Here is a 24,006-nt window from a genome sequence, read left to right on the forward strand (position 1 = left end):
TTTATAGTGACCATATAGTATTTGCATAATAAAAAATCAATAAAATGGTTTTCATTTAAGAAGGTAGTTACAACTAGCTTTTCCTTTTAGTGGAATTTATAGAGATTTGGATTTTGTACTATTTTGGATTTTGAAGCAGAACATTTATATTCTTTTATTCTTTAAATTGATACTGATTTGCTTTCATTTTTGGCTTACAACAAAATCAGATGATTACAAGGGGGAATGGCTGACTCTTAGGGAGGCATTCCTAAGGTTCTCGGATTGATGAGTGACTTTGTGAAGTCTGACTCAGTGAAGAGACCCTTTGATCTACTCTAGAAACTATACTGATTTTCTGTGTTGAACATTTGTAACAAGTTTTGCATTTTAAAAATGATCTAACTGGTAACAGTAGAAGATTATTTTAAAAGTGAATAATAACTGTCTTTCTTTGGCCATGTTTTCGTAGTTGTCAGATTGTTTCTATCTTTTTTTTTTTTTTTTTTTTTGAGACAGAGTCTCACTCTCGCCCAGCCTGGAGTGCAATGGCGCGATCTTGGCTCAGTGCAACCTCCACCTCCCGGGTTCACACAATTCTCCCTGCCTCAGGCTCCCGAATAGCTGGGATTATAAACACCCACCACCATTTGCTGCTAACTTTTGTATTTTTAGTAGAGATGGGGTTTTGCCATGTTGGCTAGGCCGTCTGCAACTCCTGACCTCAGGTAATCTGCCTGCCTCAGCCTCCCAAAGTGCTGGGATTACAGGCATGAGTCACTGTGCCTGGCCTGTTTCTACCATCTTTATATTTATTGTGTCAACTCTTCAACAGCCACAGTTAAAAAGTGTACTAAGGCAGTGTCTGTTCTAATTTGACTTTTTGTTTGCCTTAATTTGAAGAATCAGAGGCAAATTCTATCCTGGCAGATAGAGCTGTAAACCACCTTGCCTCTTTACCTTCTTTATTAGGGTAATTTAATCTGCTTGATGACCTTAACTTCTTTTATCCAATTAGGAGGATTATGTGGTAATCATGATATGTCAAATGCTTTTAAAATAAAATTTTACAATGAAAATAATTTTATTGTGTGTGTGTGTGTGTTTTTTTTTTAACAGAAATCATAGCCCACTAATGAGTTTTGGAGCCAGCTTTGTCAGTTTTTTGGTAAGTTGATATCTTAAGACCTACTGGCATGAAAGAAACAATTATATAAAGTAATGTCTGTTAGTGGCTACCAGTTATATAGATATACTATTGTAGAAGGTCTTTTAGAGTCTAAAACTGAAGTCAAGTTTTTGCCTGTTACCCAATGCCTATGAAATAATCTGTCTTCCCTAATTTTAAAAATACAATGCTTACATCTTATTTATAGGGTACTATATTTTAACCAAAGTCCTTTTTAGAATAAAAATGTAATGGAAAGAACTTTAATAATTAAAATTGCATTTGAGGTAGAAAAAAGGTCTGGGTTTGGGTAATAAAGGTTTGCTCTAAAATTATTGAGTAAATGTGGACTAGAGGACAAGTTAAATGAGCAGAGCTAAAATTTGTCTGTTAGTATTACATTTCCAAATATGAGTATTTGGGAATTGAGGAAGTAGGTTGCAGTTAGGTTTTAAAGTACATTGGGCAATGTGGAAAATGGGATACTTCCATTTTCCAGAAACAGTAATAACATCACACAAATTATTTTCAAACACGTAACTTTTTTAAAAGACTGTTAAAGAATTGTGTAACAGCAAGAAAAAAAAAAAGTCGTGATAGAGACTGAAAAAGAGAAAGCATTTAGATCCAAGATTTAGAAAGATGTCAGCAAATGGGCGTGTCACAGCCTGGCAGTGCTCTACCACAGGTACCACGCCAGCTGCCAGTGAGAAGTTTTTATTCAAGGTATTTATTTCCTCTTATTGCCAGTTAATGCAACAAAAATGTTAAGGGCTATTGTTTGAACGAATACATTATTCCCAACCCTAAGGAAGATGGTACTGGGTGGCGGTTGTAACATTAGAACCCAAGTGATTATAAGGGCTGCAAATGAGATCTAACCAAAGGGTCTTGGCTGAGTCTGGTGGTGGAGGAGGAGGAGAAGCAAGGCCACAGCAGGGTTGAGATTTCAGCAGCTTGAGAGGAGGGTTGGGAAGAAGAGTGTGGCAGGGAGGCCTGGGCCGAGGTTTGGCTAGAATGGAAAAGTAGGTTAGAGCCATACTGAGGAAGCCTGAAAGGCCAAGATGGAGCTGGTAGAATTTGATAGGAAATGAGGAGCTGGAGACAGTAGGTTCATCAGGTCCTTCCAAGAACCAGGTATCCTGCAGCAAGTCTGTCTCTGCCCCTGTAAGCCCATTCATCTCAGAAACCTCAGTTCTACTGTGTAAAAGTCACAGGTGTTCAGCAGACATTCACTAGATTTCCCCTACCTCGTTAAATGTGGCCTGAAAAAGTCCACTAGGATCAGGTGCCTGGAAACAAGCTGTCATGGAATTTTTAAACATAGACAATATAAAATGGATTCCTTATAAGTGAACCTACTGGAATTGCAGTCCCTGGAAAGTCTGAAGATTTTCTAAGAGTACCTACAAGCTGTTGTTTCATTAGCATTTCTGTGCAGTTCTTGGCGGAGCCAGGGATCCATATGTGGGTGGAATGAATTAGACACCATTGTAAAAACTGAATTGAGCAGACCAATCAGAAATTATAGAGAATTTTTGTTACCATGTTTAATAACCGCAACAACAAAAATTGTAGAACAGTAATGGCAAGGACATTTATTACCATATTTTTTTCATGATGATGTGATAGAGGTATAATCTTATTTCATGTTGAGATTATAGTTTCTTTAAATGAATAGATTATGCCATAACATTGTGATTCTTTTGCTTGCAATAAATAACTTAAGTGTTTTTTTATTTGGAGTTTTGTAATAAATTGGCTTAAATTTTCTGATACTGATTCATTCATTCATTCATTCTTTCTTTCTTGGAAGAATGCCATGATGACATTTGAGGAAGAAAAAATGCAGTTGGCATGTGATGACTTAAAAACCACAGAAAAACTGTGTGAAAGTGAAGAGGCTGGAGTAATTGAAACAATCAAGAATAAAATTAAGAAGAATGTAAGTACTGCGGCTTTAGGTTGTGGACTGTGTGCCACTGATTTAGAATATCACTTTTGTTCATTTAGAACAAAAGCTGTTTGCTTGGTTTTGTATTTAGAATATGACTGAAAAACCACAATGTTTCTTATGGTTTTTGGTCATATAAAATGTATCTCTTATAAAAACAAAAGCTGCTTTCAGTCCTCCAGAGCCATTCAGTGTATGTGCTTTTGATATCTTAGAATCATCTTCTTCCATAATGGGCCGTGTGGCAAGGGCTGTTTTAATGAGGTCTTCCTATATGTAATTCAAGTAGGATACGATGACAGTTGATGAATAATAGAATTGCATTTTGGTATAATTCTGGAATTCATCTGTTTACCTAATTTTCCCCAGGCCTCACCAGCCTTTGGTTGCAAATAGTCATAATACCATCAGAATCCAGTTTTCCTGACTTTCCCCTCACCATTCCAGTGCAAAAGTGCTAGGCTATGGAGAGGCATCCTCCTAACCCTGATGTTACCCGGAGTGCCCAAGGGTCTTGCATACGTCACTGACAGATCAGTCTGTTGGATATAGTCATCAGAAGCCACCTGTCTTCTGCTCCTGCATGCCCGTGCCCTGCCTATGAAGCATCATAGGAGACTGCTTCACCTCTGCTCTTGTTTATGGTGTCCACCATGAGAAAGCCACTGATGGGCCAAGGGTCCCACCTCCTGATGCTCCAGAGGGCCAGAATTTTCCTAGCTTCCTCTCTCTCCAGCCTGACACATCCTGCACAGCAGATGTTGTTACAAACGAGGAAACAGAAGCATCTTGACATTTTCCCAAGTGAATAGAATAGTGAGTGCTGGGGTTAGATTTGGAACAACAGTGACCACGATGGATTATGCTAAAATCCAGAAAAAGGGAAACAGATCATTCTGGTGTGTCTGTGTGTATACTGTTGACATATTTGCAAAAATCCTATTTTTCTTCTGTCATTGTGATAGCATATAAAGGTATTTAACTTATTTTATTCAAGTTTATTTTGTACTAAGAATGCAGAATGTTCTATTCTGGAGTGTTCTATTCTTCATTTTAGAAACATTATGATAAAGACCAATGTTTTATAATGTCTAATCAATGACCAAGTGCTGTTGACTGTTTTTCTTAAATACCTCTTGAATTCATTGACTGCTCTCCATCCTTACTGCCATCTCTGTAGGTCAGACACTATCCCACCTGTCTAAGACACATGGGTATTTCTGCCTCCAGTCTCACGGTTCTTTAATGTAAGGGTCCCCAACCTCTGGGCCATGGACCTGTACTGGTCTGTGGCCTGTTAGGAACCAGACCACAGGGCAGGAGGTGAGCTGAAGGGCGAGTGAGCATTGCCACCTGAATTTTGCCTGCTGTCAGATCAACAGCGTCATTAGATTGTCATAGGAGCATGAACTGTCTATGCAAGGGATCTAGGGTGCACACTGCTTAAGAGAATCTAACTAATGCCTGATGATCTGAGGTGGAACAGTTTCATCCTAAAACCATTAACTCATCTCCTCCCAACCCCCTAACCCAGTCCATGGAAAAATTGTCTTCCATGCAGCTGGTCCCTGCTGCCAAAAAGGTTGGGGACTGCTGCTCTAATTCATTGTCCATAATATAGTCACTGAAATGCAAATTTCTTGCTTGCTTGGTTTTCAGTGGCCCCCCTCACCAGCCATTGCCGTTATAATAAAGTACAGACTCCTTAATGTGGCTGACTTGGCATTTACGTTTCCTCTGCCTGGAACATTCTCCTCCCTCGTTTCCTGGTTCCTACTCCTCTTTAGTTCTTTCTAGGTGTCCTTTTCCCCAAGGACTCTTGCTTGAGGCCCCCTGCCCTGTTAAGTGTGTCTCCTACAGGTTTCCGTAGTTCCCTGTCCTTACCCTTCAGAGAGCTTTCCACAGTACATAGTAATATGGTCTATTTTCCTCAGTAGAATGAAAGCTTACATGTCTGCCATCAGTATCTAGTACCATGTCTGGCACCTGTGTTAATAATTAACATTTGTAATAAGTCCTTGCAATTTAAAAAGCATTTTCACATTCAGTATCTCATTAGCCCTCCCAACAATCCTGCACAATAGATGCTATTACAAACGAGGAAACAGAAGCATCTTGACATTTTCCCAAGTGAACAGAATAGTGAGTGCTGGGGCTAGATTTGGAACAGTGACCACGATGGATTATGCTAAAATCTAGAAAAAAAAGGAAACAGATCATTCTGGTGTATCTACTGTGTATACTGTTAAGATATTTGCAAAAATCCTATTTCTTCTGTCATTGTGATAGCATATGAAAGCTATTTAACTTATTCAAGTTTACTTTGTACTAAGAATGCAGAGTGTTCTATTCTGGAGTGTTCTGTTCTTCATTTTAGAAACATTATGATAAAGACCAATATTTTATAAAAAGTGACTTGACTTTTTGCATATTTTTATTTATATGACATATTTCAAGTACTGTTTGTGATTTATTCAAAGTTAATTTTAAATTCCGGAATATTTTCTCCTTAATGGAAATGTAGTCAGTTTCTGATCTTTACATCTCAGTTGCATGCCTGAAAAGAATGCCCCTGATGTTATCCTACCTGAAGACAGGTGGCTGCAAAGTTGACTTTTCAGGTTATCTACTTAAGGAATATATTGTGCTTTTAATGATTTTTATTTTGAATAAGAAAGACTTACTTTTTTTTTTTTTTTTTAAAGGTGAAACTGAAGATTTTTGTTGCTTTTCGTATTCCCCATGAACTCAGCTTGTATCACTTAGAATATTTTTGTCTTTGAGTTACAGGGCTCAAACAAACAAAACAAAGTTAGACTAATGGGAATTTGGAGCTGCCAGGCTCATAGGATAAATTTGTTCTTGGCTTTGAGTGCCAGGTTTCCCAATTCCTATGTAAAATTATTTTGTACAATAACCTAATACTGTTTTGGGGAACTAACATTGTTGTGTGTGATTTATCAGTGTGGACTTTCTTTCTGCCAAACAGGTTGATGTCCGAAAATCCGCCCCCTCTATGGTTGATCGGCTTCAGAGGCAGATAATCATAGCTGACTGTCAGGTGTACCTGGCTGTGCTTTCATTTGTAAAACAAGAATTGTCAGGTATGCTGAAGCGTTATTCTTAATGATTTTCACTATTCGGTGCACACAATTAGTAATACGCTTTTTAAAGAATGCCTTGTATTTCAGTCTTTGAAAACGTGGCGCCTCTTTGGAGCATGATACTGATTTATTACTGGGGAAATTGAAACCACAAGTATTTAATGTGTGTTTAGTGGAGCAGTTTTTGTGCCAGAGTCTGTCTCATCCTCCTGTCTCAAGGGAATTCTGTCATACTTACAGCAATTGCTAGTGCCTTTTATATGTATGTAGATGTATAATACTTTTTCTTTGTGGGAATCAGGTTGTGATCATAACCTTTAAAGTGAAATGTAACTGGCTTAAATTTACGGTTTTCAGGAAGTTGTTATTAAGGCCTGAGTGCCTTCAATGGTTTCACGTATATTAGGAGATCGTTAAAGATCATTAAAGATTTGCTAATATAGTGGAATTACCTGCATTTTAACAAACTTTAGTGAGGGATATAAACTAATTTCTTAATTAGTCTGTCCAGGACAAACGCTTTCTAGGTTTAGCTTTAATTTCTTGAGTGAAATAGATTCAAGTGAGCCTCTAAAGCTTGTCCTATGACTGAGTCTAAAATTGACCTAATTATTTTAATTATGTGGTTATGGTGGTCTCTGATATTGACAGCAGAAACTTGCCATTTTGGTAGATAGAATTTACTTGAAAAAACTGAAAATTCTGAAAGGAAATCAATTCAAATTCACTGTCAGAAAGATATTTTCTCCTAAACCTTAAATGAAGGATATATTTCTTTTAAATTATAACATACTCTTTTCTTTCTAGCCTATCAGAAGCCGGTTTTTCCCCCTTTTTCTTATTTCTCTTGCTGTTTCCATCTTTGTCTCTGTCTCGTACCAGGGTTGCTTTGCTTCTGTTTGGCTGAAGTCAAAAGTGGAATTTAACTTTTATTTTGACCTCTGAAATTTGGACTTCTAAATATTGATCTTTCTTTTAAAATATGTTCTATGATGTACATTCACTGTTTGCTTTGGTTCAATAATAATTTTTCTCCTTAACCCTCTTCTCAGGACTCTTCTAATAATACCTTACTTATATGGTCAAGAACTCCTAGCTCATGTGAATTTTCTATAATGCAGTGATGTCAAATCCCCCATTTGGAGTGCACTGCTGACTCAGATACAAAAGAGTACCGGAGCTTATCTGGACCTCATTGGTCAAGACAAGAGCTCTGTGATTTTGTACTCCCTTTTCGTGACACTCAAAGACTCTCATAAGGAGCTAATTTTAACCATTAAGAAAATATCTGGCCAGGTGCCTTGGCTCACACCTGTAATCCCAGTACATTAGGAGGCTGAGGCAGGCGGATCACTCAAATCAGGAGTTCGAGACCAGCCTGGCCAACATGGTGAAACCCCATCTCTAATAAAATACAAAAATTGGCTGGGTGTGGTGGCAGGCGCCTGTAATCCCGGCTACTTGGGAGGCTGAGGCAGGAGAATCACTTGAACATGGGAGGTGGGGGTTGCAGTGACCTGAGATCACTCCACTGCACTCCAGCCTGGGTGACAGAGCAAGACTTAAAAAGAAAAAGAAAGAAAAGAAAATACCTGTTGAGAGAGGAGAATAAAGCAAATGTAATAGAAGTTAAAGTGTGAGAGTGTATCAGAACTTTTTTTTTTTTTTTTTTGAAATGGAGTCTCGCACTGTTGCCTGGGCTGGAGTGCAGTGGCACGATCTCGGTTCACTGCAACCTCTGCCTCCCAGGTTCAAGCAATTCTCCTGCCTCAGCCTCTGGAGTAGCTGGGATTACAGGTGCCTGCCACCACGCCTGGCTAATTTTTTGTATTTTCAGTAGAGATGGGGTTTCACTATGTTGGTCAGCCTGGTCTTGAACTCTGACCTCGTGATCTGCCCACCTCGGCCTCCCAAAGTGCTGGGATTACAGGAATGAGCTGCCGCCTGTCCAGCCAGAACTTTTTAAATGAGTATATCTGTCTTTCATTTGTTCAATCATTGATCTATTCAACAAATTATTATAGAGCACATGCTGTGTGCTAAGCACTTAGATAAGCAAACACAGACCTAGTCCCTGCCCTCGTGAAGCTGAGAATTATCAGATAATAGTATTTATATTTAAGATTATTCTGATTGTAAAATTACTAAATATTAGTATGGAAAATTTTGGAAAGATAGAAAGCAAGTCATCATCTCCAATTTCAACACTTAGAGAAAATCTCTTTTTGTTAATAACAATCTGCTTTATATTTCTTTATCTTTTATGCAAAATTGAATCTATAGTATTTTGTATCTTATTTTCTCTTTTTCAATTATACTTTGGATATTTTCCCTATGACTCCGTTTCAGAACATAATTTTAAATAATAGTGTGTTAGTTTGTCATATGAATATGCCCTAATGCATTTAATCAATTCCTCATGGACATTTATTTGGTGTGCATTTTTGGGGGATATTAGTGAGGTTGAACATGCTTTTGTATTTTATCCATAAACTATATTTCTTTCACAAATTATCTTCACAGCCTTTGCCTATTCTAATAGTTTGATATTATTGTTACTTAATCCTGTTTATCATAGTATTTGACAGCATTCTTGGTTCTTCCTGAAGTCCTATGATTTATTGAATATGATATTGACATTGAAGTGAAATTCTCATAGGCATGAAAGCCTTGGGTTGTCATAAACTTATGTAGTGGTTATTGCTTTGTGAATAGCTCAGTATTTGTTTCAAACAAAGACAACCAACAGTGTGCTCTATTTGCCTTTCAGACACCCAGTGGGTTATTAAGCTACAAATAATTTGTTTACTTCATTGTTGGGATCTACATTTCTTAGAAAACATTTTACATGGATAATTTTCTTGGGGGAAAAAAAAAACTCACAAAGCTCCTTGTTGGAGATGTTTGTTAATGGGTGGCCCTCCCCACTCCTGGAGCAGGGCAGCACTGAGGGGCCAGGGGCACACACACAGGCCAGAGCTCTGGTAGAGATGAGCCAATGTGAACTTTTTAATGGTTCATGCTTTTTTTTTTTTTTTTTTTTTTTTTTTTTTAAAAAGACAGTTTCTCACTCTATCATGCAGGCTGGAGTGCAGTGGCACAATCTCAGCTCACTGCACAACCTCTGCCTCCCAGGTTCAAGCAATTCTTATACCTCAGCCTCCCACGTAGCTAGGATTACAGGTGCATGCCACCACTCCTGGCTAATTTTTTGTATTTTTAGTAGAGACGGGGTTTCACCATATAGCCAGGCTGGTCTCGAACTCCTGCTCTTAAGTGATCCACCCACCTTGGCCTCCCAAAGTGCTGGGATTGCAGGCATGAGCCACCATGCCCAGTCAATGCTTCTTACTTTTAAAAGAACTTGTGTTTATCTCATTTAAACTTCCTTATAATGAATTACTCCGTCATCTCTTTAATTTCCCATACTATTTTATATCTTTTAAATTCACTCTATTATCCAAGGGTCTTTTATTGCAGCAAGAATATATTACTTTTGTGGTAAAAAAATTATTTTTAAAACATATTTTATGGCACTTGCCACCTTGTTTTATTGTAAGTTTCCTTTATTTCCTTTTGGATTTGAAGAGAGGGCCCATGTCTTTCTCACCTTTGTATTCTTGACGACATATATACTCCAGTTTTCCTTAGATGAGATTGTTTTCCTGCTTTGACAGGTGAGACAGTTGTGGTTGAATGATTTATGCAGCTTGTTGGTGATAACAGAACCAGGGCCTGAACCATGGTTTTCTCGTTTCCTAACTGAAATCCTGGTGCTGTCCATGTGCTTCCATCTTAGTTTGGCTGCTTGTGCTACCACCTGCCAAGTGGCCCAGAAACCTGGGTTTCTTGGGGCCTTCTCCCTCAGGTGCTCCCTGTGCCCTGGGCTAGAATAGTAGCCACACTGCCTGTTGCTCCCCTCTGGGCCACACTCTCTGTTGCTGCTAGAGCATCTTTCCAGAACCGCTTAAACCCATGCTTTAAACACTTAGCTAGCCTGCCTCACCTGCAGGGCAAAGTCTGAATTCCTTTTGTGCAGAGCATATAAGACTCTTTCCCAGCCCCCTGCCCTTCTACTACCTCATCTAGCTGAGCCGAGGTTCTCACACTTCCCTGAATACCCCCTGCTGCCTTGAGCTTTTATTCACCTTACCCTGTCGGTGTGGAACACCCCTACCCCCTTTATCTTTCTCTTATGCTTAATCAAGTACAGCCCAGGCCTTCCTCCTTTGTACAGCATTCCCTCCTCATGTCAATCCTGGTTCTTTTTTTTAAGAGGCAAGGTCTTGCTCTGTCACCTAGGCTGGAGATCATAGCTCACTGCAGCCTTGAGCTCCTAGGTTCAAGTGATCCTCTTGCCTCAGCCGCTTGAGTAGCTGGGACTGCAGGCACGTACCACCACACCTGGGTAATTTTTAAAAATGTTTTTGTAGAAATAGGTGTCTCATTATGCTGCCCAGGCAGGTCTTGAATTCCTGGGCTCAAGCAATCCTTCCACCCTGTCCTCTCAAAGTGTGGGGATTACAGGTGTGAGCCACCATGCCCAGCCAATCTGGCCTTTGTTGTGCTACTACTTACATCCTGTACATCACCATTTACTGCATGTATCACATAGCAATACTCATATATATTTACATGTCTGCCTAAAGCGTTAGGCTACATGCTCCTTGAGGGCAGGGACTGTGCAATCTATCTGCTGTTTTACCTCTTCTCCACATATGTTGAGCATTTCCTGTGTGCCCACATGCTGTGAGATGATAGGTGCTGGTAGTCTAGAGATGAATGAGATGCACCTCATGCCCTGGGGGAACTCATGGTTTGGCAGTAGGAAAAAATAAGTAAGTAAATAAATTCTAATTCAGGAGGATACTTCAGTCATAGGCACATAAGTTAGTCATAGAGGTTGCATAGGGAACAAGTGATTCTGAATCTTTGGGAAGATCAAGTATCCCTTATCCCTGAGGAGGGTTATAAAGAATGAAGGTCCGTTTCCTTCTCTGTGTCCTTAGACCCTGGTAGGATGTTTTTGCCTAGAACATGGTGGGTAGATATGAAAATCCATTTATGCCTAGTTTTCCATTATTGGAATGCTAAGCGTGTGGGAGTTATTTATATCCTACTGTTCAAGGCTATTGCCAAGATCTGATTGCAAAAATTCAAAAATTTGCAACTTCAGGCAAAATTAAAGGGAGGAAATGGAGGAAAGGTAATGCCATTCAGGAAGATATTGGGATTGAAGAAGTGAGCCTATTGGAAGTCTGTTGGTGACATATGAAAAAATGCTCATCATCACAGGCCATCAGAGAAATGCAGATCAAAACCACAGTGAGATATCATCTCACACCAGTTAGAATGGCGATCATTAAAAAGTCAGGAAACAACAGGTACTGGAGAGGATGTGGAGAAATAGGAACACTTTTACACTATTGGTAGGAGTGTAAACTAGTTCAACCATTGTGAAAGACAGTGTGGCAATTCCTCAAGGATCTAGAACTAGAAATACCATTTGACCCAGTGATCCCATTACTGAGTATATACCCAAAGGATTATAAATCATGCTGCTATAAAGACACATGCACACGTATGTTTATTGCAGCACTATTCACAATAGCAAAGACTTGGAACCAACCCAAATGGCCATCAGTGATAGACTGGATTAAGAATATGTGGCACATTTACACCATGGAATACTATGCAGCCATAAAGAGGGATGAGTTCATGTCCTTTGTAGGGACACGGATGAAGCTGGAAACCATCATTCTGAGCAAACTGTTGCAAGGACAGAAAACTAAACACCGCATGTCCTCACAGGCGGGAATTGAACAGTGAGAACCCTTGGACACAGGAAGGGGAACATCACACACTGGGGCCTGTTGTGGAATTGGGGGAGGGGGGAGGGATAGCATTAGGAGAAATACCTGATGTAAATGATGAGTTAATGGATGCAGCACACCAACATGGCACATGTATACATATGTAACAAACCTGCACGTTGTGCACATGTACCCTAGAACTTAAAGTATAATTTTAAAAAAAAAAAAAGGTCTGTTGGTGAACGTTAAAGATAACAAGGCAGTGGGCTGACTGGTGAAAACTAAATCATCTTTTGTCCTTCAAAGTCTTGGGCCAGGCATGGTGGCTCACACCTGTGCACGGTGGCTCCTAGCACTTTGGGAGGCAGAAGTGGGTGGATTGTTTGAGTCTGGGAGTTTGAGACCAGCCTGGGCAACATGGCAAAACCCTATCTCTACTAAAAAAACAAAAAATCAGCCAGGCTTGGTGGCGTGTGCCTGTAGTCCCAGCTACTCGGGAGGCTGAGGTGGAAGAATCACCTGAACTTGGGAGGTCAAGGCTGCAGTGAGGTGAGATAGTGCCACTGCACTGTAGCCTGGGCAATCCAACTGAGACCTTGTCTCAAGAAAAAAAAAAAGGTCTATTATTTGGGTCACAAGAGAGGCAAGCCTGAATTACCTTCTATCACGGGTTAACCAGTCTCCTTCCAGGACAGTTGAACAGACAGGCTTTAGTAGATGCTTGCACCAGATACAGTTCCCATGAAAAATTACAAAATTTAACCAAGATCAATTTAGTGTAACTTGATACTCCCATTTTGCAAGCAGCTCTTGCCCTTTGCCAGGGAAGACTTCTACCCCCGTATAGGGCAGGGTTTCCTCTTGCCTCCTCTGTCTCTCAGCTAGTTGTTGCCTGGTCCTCATAAGATGGGACAAATTGTCTGTTGCCCAGGCTAGAGTGCAGTGGCACAATCTTGGGTCACTACAACCTCTACCTCCTGGGTTCATGCTGTTCTCCGGCCTCAGCCTCCCAAGTAGCTGGAACTACAGGCACCTGCCACCATGCCTGGCTAATTTTTTTGTGTTTTTTAGTAGAGGCAGAGTTTCACCATGTTGGCCGGGCTGGTTTTGAACTCCTGACCTCAAGTGGTCCACCCGCCTCATCCTCCCAAAGTGCTGGCATTACAGGCATGAGCCACTGTGCCCGGCCGGGTCTGTGGTTTTCTGCTGTCTCCACCTCCTTCCACAGACACAGAGATAACGACAGCTGAATGATTTATACTTGACCTTTCAGAGCAGCCAGATGAAAGGCTGTGCAGGGTGTACGGCTCTTCAATAGCGTGTTCTCTGCTTGTTGGGAAGACATGCACTCAGCTGCTGTGTCCTTGTGTGGAGCTGCTGGAGCGGCCCCTGTAGGAACCACGGTGCAGAGTGTGCTGTTCTCTCTGCCGCATCCTCCCCCAGCCTCTGCCTCCTCCTGCTTGGCCTGGCTGTGGCTGGAATTTTTGCTTTACAGAGTGTGGGATGGAGAGTAGGGCAAGTCCCGAGAACCTGTTTCAGTGCCAAGTTGGATGTAGAATGTAGTAAAAGCAAAGCCTCTCTCAACATGGGCATTAAGTTTGTTTTGACATACTTCAGTTTATCATCTTTGACTCAGCTGAAAAGGTTGGGTTCCGTTTCCTTGGCTCAAATTAAGGACCTTACAGCTTGTTACCATAGACTTTAACATATGCTTTCAGACATTGGCACCTATCTTAGGCACAAAATTAAAGACAGATTGAACTCATTATATTCTTATTCTAGAAGAGTGGGGTTTTCACCGTGGAAGTTTCTGTTAACGTTTTATTGATTTAGTTCCACGCACTCAGGAGTGGATGGATTCTTAACATTTGTTTCCATTCTACCATCCATTTCTATAGTTCCTCACCTGAGGTCAGAATTGTTAGCATTCATGTCTGTAATCGTGGTCCCTTCGACGTCACATTGAGAGATGCCGTTTCTCTGGGAGCAGGTGTTCACTCTTCTGTTGGGCTTGCACCCTTTTGTCCCGGGGTGTCCCCTGCTTCACTCTGCCTCCAAGCCGCTCGCCCATCTGCTCCTTCCTGCCGGCGTTCCTGCTTCTTTCTCCTGGGGCATTCCCTTTCCCTTAGTGCAAGCTTCACTTCCTTTAATAAAGCTGAGGAAGCCTGGAAAATACAGGATAAAATGGAGTTAATTTGACCCCTCCAAATTTCCAGTGAAGAATGGGTAGGAGTAAAGTGTTCTTCCAAAATCCTGCAATAACTATTTTGTACTCTCTAATTTATTTATGTGTTTACTACATGGAAAACTAGTGACAAAAAAAAGGAGATAAAAAAGAACAATTCACTCATCATCTCAGCATTATTTGTTTTCACTCTTTCTATATATGACCCAGTAGAGCATTTAAATATATATGTTAAGTTGCATGCTTATTTTTTCCTTTGTGTTTATTTTCTTTTCTAATTTTATTGTGGGCATTAGGCAGGATTGGACTATGTTTTATAGTTCTTTGCTGTTCCTCAGATGGCAAGCACAGTGCCAGGCACATAATATAAACAGTAGCCGGTCGATATTTTTCGGGTTTTATAGATTTGTTTAAACTATGCAACCTGTGATTATTTGTTTTGAATTAGATTCGAGTTGCCTCTGTGTTCTCAATAATATACATTCTAGTTTCTATTTTTTTTTTTTTTTCTGCTTTTCTGTTAAATCTTTGGCTTTTTGGATTGTAACTGAGCATGATCTTTCTTGTTTCTGGGCATGCTGGATCAATCCAGACACTTAAAAATCCACTTTGTCAGTATAAAAGAAGCTTCAGGGTTTTCTCCAGGCTTTCTTTTCCCACAGTGCTTCCATTTAGGAGGGGAAAACGTCACTGAGCCTCTTAAAGGAAGGATCTCTGTCTTATTTCACTTCGATTCACCTAGAACAGTGCTTGAAATGTGGTGTTTGTTCAGTAAATATTCTTTTTTTTTTTTTTTCTTGAGACGGAGTCTCGCTTTGTCGCCCAGGCTGGAGTGCATGGCACCATCTCGGCTCACTGCAAGCTCTGCCTCCTGGGTTCATGCCATTCTCCTGCCTCAGCCTCCGAGTAGCTGGGACTACAGGCACGCACCACCACGCCCGGCTAATTTTTTGTATTTTTAGTAGAGACGGGGTTTCACCGTGTTAGCCAGGATGGTCTCGATCTCCTGACCTTGTGATCCGCCCGCCTCGGCCTCCCAAAGTGCTGGGATTACAGGCGTGAGCCACCCCGCTCGGCACAGTAAATATTCTTAAGTAGAACGAATGAAGAGAAATTGTTTCAAATATATTACTTTTATTATTTTAAAGTTACTAAGAAAACTTTGTAGATTAATTTGTTTTACTTGTTCATTCTATCCTATAGCATTCTTTTTAGTGGAGGTAGACTATAGGACATTAATCACCCAGAAGTTGTAGGATAGTTGTTTTTAAATGTGGTCCCATGGGTGATATGTTCACCATTTGTCAGAAAGTTGATGCATTTAAGTAAAATAATAGCTTAATACCATGGATTGGGAGTGCCCCAGACCACCCCCAGGTTTGATGACTTCCATGCAAGACTCATCTTACAGTCATATTCTCAGCTGTGACTTCTTACAGCAAAATTTTGTTGCATGCTCATTTTGTCATTTGTATTGGTTTTCTTTCCTAATTTTATTGTAGATATTTGGAGGACTTAGATTATGTTTTGTAGTTCGTTTGTGTTCCTTAGATACAAAGGAAAATCAGCAAAGGGAAAAAGCACATGGGGCAGCGGAGTCCAGGGGAGACCAGGCACAAGCTTCCAAGGCTTTGCTCTCTGGGGAGGCACACAGGGTGTGCTAATTTGCCCCAGCAATGAGTTATGACAACACAAATGAAATGTCACCAACCAGGGAATCTCATTAGACTTAGTGCCAGAGTTTTTATTGGGGGTTGATCATTGTAGGCACCCCTACCTTGCACGTAGACAAATTCCAGACTCCCAGAAGAAAAATCAGTGTTCAATGTATATCATATTATTTGTGCAGACAGTTTAGGTGCACACAGTGAGCCACTCTTATCAGTCTTGGAAATGGTAAGAACTTTCCCAGAATCCAAGCTCCCATTCCATCCAAGGGCCAACCTTGTTAGCAGTTCTATTGAATGATAGCAGTCAGGCCGGCTGCATCAACTCTTTTCCACACATCTATTCTTAGATCACTCTCAATTCCGGGATTGGGTGGTTGTAAATCAGATTTTATTTTATTGCATATATTTTCTGAAATTTAGAAATGCCTTTCTGAAAACCTCTTTTCCTACTGTTCTGAAGGGCCTGAAAGTCTTGACAGTTCATGTTGTCCATTTGTGCATGAGGGTTGGAGTTGGTATCGTATTAGTAACATTGCCAAGTGGATAAGCTCTCTCATAGTTATGAGAGAACTGTATTTTACGGAAAATTCCCTACAGAAAATCCTTTCCTCAAAAATGCGATGATGATACACTCAGATAGTCCCACGTAAGTTGACCTCCCACAACCCTTCCTACTCATCTGAAAGCAAAAATATTCCTAGGAGGAGTGGACAACAGCAGGGTCCTGACAGGGGCCAGTGGGGGAGGGAGGTTTAAAGATAAGAGATTTGTACCTTCTGCTGTGCAGTAACTTTTTTATTGCTACTTCACTGTGGTTGGGGCAGTGGATAAACCCCAATTTCATAAACCAAATAAAGCCATTCTGATAAGGTGTGGTTAAGCCACACAGTAGGCCTCAGATATACGTGAATTTAGAGGTCTTTACATTTTGCATTTAACATGAATGACTTTTTTGATAATAAACTGGAACTATTTGTTTACCCAGTAAATATTAATCTTTTTTGCCTGCTTGTTTTATTTTATTTTATTTTGTTTTATTTTATTTTATTTTTGACAAGACGCAATGCTTGGTGCTTGAGTATACATTTTTTTCTTTTTTTTTTTTTGAGACAGGATCTCACTCTGTTGCCCAGGCTAGCGTGGTGTGGCACAGTTGTGGCTCACTGCAGTCTTGACCTCTAGGGCTCAGGGAATCCTCGCACGTCAGCCTTCCAGGTAGCTGGGACTACAGGTGCACACTACCACACCTGACTAAATTTTGTATTTTTTATGGAGATGAGTTTTCTCCATGTTGCTCAGCCTGGTCTCAAACTCCTGGACTTAAGTAATCTGCCCACCTTGGCCTCCCAAAGGGCTGAGATTACAGGCATGAGCCACCGTGCCCAACCTCAGCTAGAAATTTAATTGTCACCTGACCAAGACCAAGAACTTGCTTTTAAGGAGGACTGTAACACAGGGTATACAAATGCAAGGATTATAAAAATGTTTATCAGGAAAGCAGTATAGTAATTCAGAAACGCAATGGAGGGTGTCACAGAACGCATGAAAAGATGTTGGATTCAGGTGATGCATTCATTCATTCAATGTATATTACATACCATGCTCTAGGTACTGCATGAAGGGCTTCATAGAACAAAGAGCAGAAAAACACGTGCTTACCAATCATCATCCAGTGTAGTGAAGGGAGAGTGATGAGAAATAAGACGTTTAAGTAAGCACTGTAAGAAAAGTGGGTGCAATCGATAATACTTTTTATGTTTTTTAAATTTTTGGCTTGATTTTCAGGTTACTGTTCAGTATCCTTTACTCTAGAAATAGAAAAAATTATTTTGAGTGTTTTTGAATGTTTTCTCCCTTTCTCTTTTTAGCTTATATCAAAGGTGGGTGGATCCTTAGGAAAGCCTGGAAGATTTACAATAAATGCTATCTGGACATCAATGCCCTTCAGGAGCTGTATCAGAAGAAGCTAACTGAAGAGTCCTTGACTTCTGATGCTGCAAATGATAATCACATTGTGGCTGAAGGGGTGTCTGAGGAGTCTCTAAACAGACTGAAAGGTGCTGTTAGCTTTGGATATGGCCTTTTTCACCTTTGCATATCCATGGTGCCCCCAAACCTGCTCAAAATCATCAACCTGCTGGGTTTTCCTGGAGACCGCCTACAGGGGCTTTCTTCACTGATGTATGCAAGCGAAAGTAAGGACATGAAGGCCCCTTTAGCTACGTGAGTAGCTGTATTGCAATGCTTTGGTAGATAATATAGTCTTGAAAGTAAGTAAACGACAATCAAAGACTTTAAAGGAAACTTCAGGTAAAATGTTTGGTTGGTTGACAGGATGCTGTGTCTTACGTCTTTCAGTGCAACACCAAGGACTGTGTTCTGTGGTCATGGTGGTGGTTCTAAGCTGACTTTAGTTAGAGAACAAGGCGTTATTCATGAGTCTCACAAGTCAGGTATTTTAAAACCTCAAATGATTTTAGAAGCAGTTTTTGTGACTTTGACCATAGTCTGTGAGATTCATGATTCTGATTTTTGGACTTAGAAGGTACGAATTTGATAAGCTCTTTCTGTGGTTCTGAAATTTTTATTCTTATACAGAATCCTCACATTGGGATATTTTCCTTGATGATTCAAGGTGGTTTCTTATACGTGACATGGATATTTTGTGCTCTTCCACTAAACTGAGTCATGTTATGTTCCTTGGTTTAAACTTAAATAATAATTATTTAAGCAGGAGAGCATGAGGAAGCTGATATCACTATCTAGAACAAGAATTCACCAATTTCTACATCAGTTAAAAGTGATGTGATTTTTGTTTGTTTATTTTAGTCTGGCAAATATCTACCATTTGTAAGTTGAGTAATTTAACAAGATTCCGGATATTCTTTGTCTAACATTACAGCACTTGTCAACATTTTCCCCAAAAATGTTGATATCCCAGAGGACCTTACTTGTATCAGTATTGAGAAATTTGGATGTTAACTTTTAATCAACTGATAGCTATTTAAAATATCTTTAATTTTTCATTAAAAAAATTATACCTCCCTAAACTCATTAAATTACACAGTTGTCCTTTATTAATGTGAATTAACAGGTTTGTTAACTTGTGATCATTTGTCTGTTTATATCTTAATATTTTATGCTTGTCTCTGATAAAGAAATGAATAGAATTAATAATGTAATTAGTATGAGATCCATTAGAGAACCAAATTTTATAAGCACACCATAAGTATGCATTTACATAAAAATATTTGACATGTTGGTTAAACATTTTTGTCTGTTTATTAAATCCCAATGACTGTTTTGTTTACCTAGTTTAACATGGCCATTTTTGTTTTAAGTAATGAGTTTGGGGCAAGGGATCTGAAGTAGTTTATTAATTTGCTTGTTTTTTAAATTGAGCATCTTCAAAGGCCAGAGAAAGAGCCCTTTGTCTTATCCTCTCACCGATTTTAACCCAATTTAGCATAATTTGTGTCTGTGGTTTCTGTATTTAAATTTATTCTTTTTAAAAAATTTTCTTTTTCCTTTTGATCTGTTTATTTGTACATGATATTTAAAGTTAGATTCTGGGTTTATACCCTAAGTTTTGTGAACACAAGAGAAAACATTTTCCTTTTGCCAAAATAAATAAATAAATAAATAAATAAATAAAGCCTTTATTACAAGGGAACAGTAAATTCATGGTGACCAGTTACCTTTTCTAATTGGTACATGGATGAGTAAAGTGTAGAATTCAGAGATTTATGTCAGCCATCTCTTCAGCGATCCATCTAGAAGGCTCAAAAACACTGAATGCTCCTGTTACTTTATTCTCCCCTGAGGGAAGGGTGTCTTGTGATTTATATATTGTGCTAAAGTTGCAGTTTTCCAAATATTAACATTAAAATGGGGAAAGTCTCTGATTTTACTTCTTCAGAGACTGCATAGTAAGCTTTTTGGAAAGAGTAGTATTGGAAGAACACATACTGGTTTTTTGAAAAATGGAAACGGTATAAGAAAAGTTATGTGCTCAACGTTTCTCTCCCTCTTGCTCTAGATTAGCTCTGCTCTGGTATCATACTGTAGTCCGCCCGTTTTTTGCCTTGGATGGCAGTGATAACAAGGCAGGCCTGGATGAAGCCAAGGAAATTCTCCTTAAAAAAGAAGCTGCTTATCCAAATTCTTCCCTCTTTATGTTTTTCAAGGGACGGATACAACGACTAGAGGTACTGTACCTTCCTCATCTTTTTAAAATAAAGCCTCCGATGATCAAATCTCTGATTCTCACTTGAGGACTGGTATCAAAACGAGCCAGAATGTCCCAGGGCCCGGGAGCATTTTGTTCTTTTGCCTTTCCTTGCATCATTGCTAGGGAAGACTCTTCCAGGAACCCAGGATGTTAGTCAGTTACCTTCTGTTCGGAAGATGTGGGCGAAGTAGGGGTAAGATTCCTCATTGCTAATGACACAAGATTGGTGCACTTCCAGCTTAAGGCATGTGAGCATTATTTAATCGCTAGTTGAAAAACACAAAATACAATTTTTTTCCCTCTCTGAGTTACTAGTAATCTCTTTCTAAACTTTGATCTTGGCTAACAATTGACTTATACAAAAGTTACTGCCTTAAATATCAGGGCAACATGAGCTTTGAAATATTAGGAGCTTTTATCATATTTTCATATGCTTAATTTGGCTCAGTACTGTGTCAAGAGCTTTACACATGCTCTTCCATTTCATCCTCAGAACAACCCTGTGACAGAGGTATAAAATTGTCATCTGCATGTTATAGAAGAAATAAACAAGAATCGGAGAGGGCTTCAAGTAACTTCCTGTGCTTACCCAGTGAGTGAGCCCGGGTTGTCTCACTCCAGAACCAGAAATGCCCTGGCCTTTGGAGGAGTCTGCTTCTCCTTTGCATGTCTTTTTTTTTGAGCCGGAGTCTCGCTCTGTCGCCCAGGCTAGAGTGCAGTGGCGCGATCTCAGCTCACAGCAAGTTCCTCCTCCCGGGTTCCCGCTATTCTCCTGCCTCAGCCTCCCGAGTAGCTGGGACTACAGGCACCTGTCACCATGCCCGGCTAATTTTAGTAGAAACGGGGTTTCACCGAGTTAGCCAGGATGGTCTCGATCTCCTGACCTTGTGATCCGCCCGCCTCGGCCTCCCAAAGTGCTGGGATTACAGGCATGAGCCACTGCATGTCTTTTTATCTGCTTGTTTGAGGTTATGAGGATTTGCGGAAAAATGAAAATATAAGAAATGAATCATACCTATGAAATAAGATAGCTGTTAGAGTAGCTGCTCCGTCTACATTCTTACCAGTAGTTATTAGTGAATCAGTTTGAGATTTTAACTGATAAGTGAATCAGTTTGAGGTTAACCAGGCACTCTGAGAAATCAGCCCCCATGAGTCCTTTTGAAGATTTTTGCCTAGAAATGCTTTCATGGGCACAGGAATGATTTGTTATTTTTGGGGTGGGGATGCAGGCAATGGAGTGTATTTTACTTTCCCAGTCATTTTTCTCCTTCATAAAGTGACTCCTTAAATCTGAAGACCTTGCAGAGCAATTTTCTAAGCGCTTTATATATGGAAGATGTGTTTTAGAGATTATACTAGCAGTTGAAAATTGAGGTATAAGCTGGGCATGGTGGCTTATGCCTGTAATCCCAGCACTTTGGGAGGCTGAGGCAGGTGTATCACCTGAGGTCAGGAGTTCGAGACCAGCCTGGCCAACATGGTGAAACCCTGTCTCCACTAAAATTACAATAAACTAGCTGGACATGGTGGTGCATGCCTGTAATCCCAGCTACTTGGGAGGCTGAGACACAAGAATCACATGAACCTGGGAGGCAGAAGTTGTAGTGAGCCGAGATTGCGCCACTGCACTCCAGCCTGGGTGACAGAGCAAGACTCTGTCTCAAAAATAAATGTATAAAATAAAATAAAATTGAGATATAGTACAGAAATCCCACCAACATCTGAATTATTTAAACTTGTCTCCAAATTGTTTTTCTTCTCATTATCTTGAAATTGTTTTTCTTTGCATTAAGGCTCATGAGCCTTGGGTTGTGTTTCTCCCTTTTTTCTCTCACTCTTTTTTTTCCTTTTCCTTTTTGAAATGGGATCTCACTCTGTTGCCCAGACTGGAGTGCAGTGGCACAGTCATAGCTCACTGCAGCCTCGGCCTCAACCTTCCAGGCTCAAGCGATCCTCCGACCTCAGCCTTCAAAGTAGCTGGGAGTACTGGTGTGCGACACCATGCCTGGCTAATTTTTGAATTTTTATTTTTAGAGATGGAGTCTCCCGATGTTGGGCAGTCTGGTCTCAAACTCCTGGGCTCAAGAGATCCTCCATCCTTGGCCTCCCAAAGTGCTGAGATTATAGGTGTGAGCCACTGTGCCTGGCCTCAGGATGAGTGCTTTCTTAGATTTAGATTTCTTAAAGGGCAGACATAAGTTCTGAGTAGCTTTCAACACAATGATACAGGGTTTAGTGTTTAACAGAGATTTGCTGGGTTTAGTGTTTTCCAGATGTTTATTACAAGGGGACAGTAAATTCATGGTGACCGGCTACTGTTTCTAATTGGTGCATTGATGAGTAAAGTGTAGAATTCAAAGATTTACATCAGTCATCTCTTCAGTGATCCATCTAGAAGCCTAAAGTTTAAAACTGTGTGCAGCAGGGCAGTGAGGCACCTTAGCTTTGGGCATTTGTTAGAATTCTGTCCCTTTATTCTGCTGATGAACGAATGTTCTAAATTGGGTTTTGAAGTTGTTAAACAGAAATGTGAAAACCAGAATTTATATTTTGTTATGCTTGCCATTTGAGTTAATTTTTCATTTTAAAACAAAATTGCTTACCTTTTGGTTAAGCCAATAACTTTTTTTTCCCAAAAATCTTACTTTGACATGGTTTTAGTTTGTGCCACCAGTAATTCCTATAAAGGATTGAGTGAACTGAAAATAAGCAGTCGTTCCTTGTTGTCAAGATGGTTCTAGAAATAAGGAAGCCACAGCTTCACCAAAGGATTCCTGTAAATGTGGTTTTTGGAGGTACATAGTCCACATTATAGCTCTTAGTAGATATGTAGTATTTTGGGGGTAGATAATTGTGATCAGAGTGCAGAAGGTAGATGCTAGAACTCCTTCACAGTTATGCGACTTGCTTACTTAACTGGTATTTAGTTTTAAGAAAAAACACACAAGATCTGTGACTACTGTTACTTTGTGAGCTGTAGCTTTAGGGCCAGACAAAATATTATGAGTGTTTCTCTGGCTCTTCCCAAAGGCCCAGAGGATGAAAAGATTTTAAGGCTAACTTGAAATATGGTTGTTATTAACCTCAAGGTGCCCGGACAGCAGTGTTTCATTGATCTTCCCAGGTATGTGTAGGAAGGTGTCAGAAATGACAGTGTCATCCTTCATTTGCAGATGAGGAACTCTGCCCAGGGAGGCTGTGATATAGCTCTTGCAAAAGGCTTTTTGTAAGGTCTCGAAGGCCCTGACTCAGTTTATGAAACATACATGACTCCTTCCAATGAATTTGCTTACAAAGAATTTTTTTTCTTTGCAGCGAGCATTTAGGTTAGGAATAGGGCCCCCTGAGCTCTTTTTATCAACACGTACTCACAGAACATGGTCTAGGGGCTCTAATTTAGGGCAGGCGCATCATATAACACCATCTTTGTTTCTTCAGTGACTCAGAATCTGTGAAATTATTTGAACAGCTGCGTTTACGTAAGCTTGCTAACATGCAGGGTGACTAGCTCAATCTGTGCCCGTGAGTGTTCATTCTTCTGTACTCATTATTTTCCAATCCTGTTCAGTGCCTACTTTTTCTTTTAGTTTTGTTTGCTTTTTACGTACTTTGCCCTTCACTGTTTGGGACTCCGTAGAGTGAATATGGGAGGATTTCTTCCACAGATCTGCTTCTGTCATGCCACTTGCATAAACCTTGTTGTGGTGACTTCGCTGTTTTCTGTTATGGCCTCAGTTGATGTTACAGTGAAGTGCTACACCGTGGTCGTGAGGTCCGTTTACACCCCAGCTGGTGAGCACAGGATCCTCTTTGCCAAACTGCAGAAAGAATTCCCTTGTTTCGTTGCCTCCGCTTCTCCCCGCTGCGTGTCTGTAGTACCGCGCCTCGAACCTTCTCTG

At 40.2% G+C, this 24,006-nt stretch overlaps 1 protein-coding gene across 2 annotated transcripts in view; it reads left to right on the forward strand.

Annotated features, from left to right (window-relative positions):
• TTC39C (tetratricopeptide repeat domain 39C) overlaps window positions 1-24,006 on the forward strand; it is a 141,919-nt gene that overhangs the window by 70,133 nt on the left and 47,780 nt on the right. For both annotated transcript variants that reach the window (XM_025365598.1, XM_025365597.1), the window contains exons 2-6: window positions 1,099-1,147; window positions 2,964-3,092; window positions 6,091-6,205; window positions 17,742-18,096; window positions 19,913-20,081. In XM_025365598.1, coding sequence (XP_025221383.1) covers window positions 1,115-1,147; window positions 2,964-3,092; window positions 6,091-6,205; window positions 17,742-18,096; window positions 19,913-20,081 — 801 coding nt within the window. In that variant the 5' untranslated portion in view covers window positions 1,099-1,114. The remainder of the gene's footprint in view (window positions 1-1,098; window positions 1,148-2,963; window positions 3,093-6,090; window positions 6,206-17,741; window positions 18,097-19,912; window positions 20,082-24,006) is intronic.

Source organism: Theropithecus gelada, chromosome 18 (assembly GCF_003255815.1).
Source record: "Theropithecus gelada isolate Dixy chromosome 18, Tgel_1.0, whole genome shotgun sequence".
Lineage (NCBI taxonomy): Eukaryota > Metazoa > Chordata > Mammalia > Primates > Cercopithecidae > Theropithecus > Theropithecus gelada.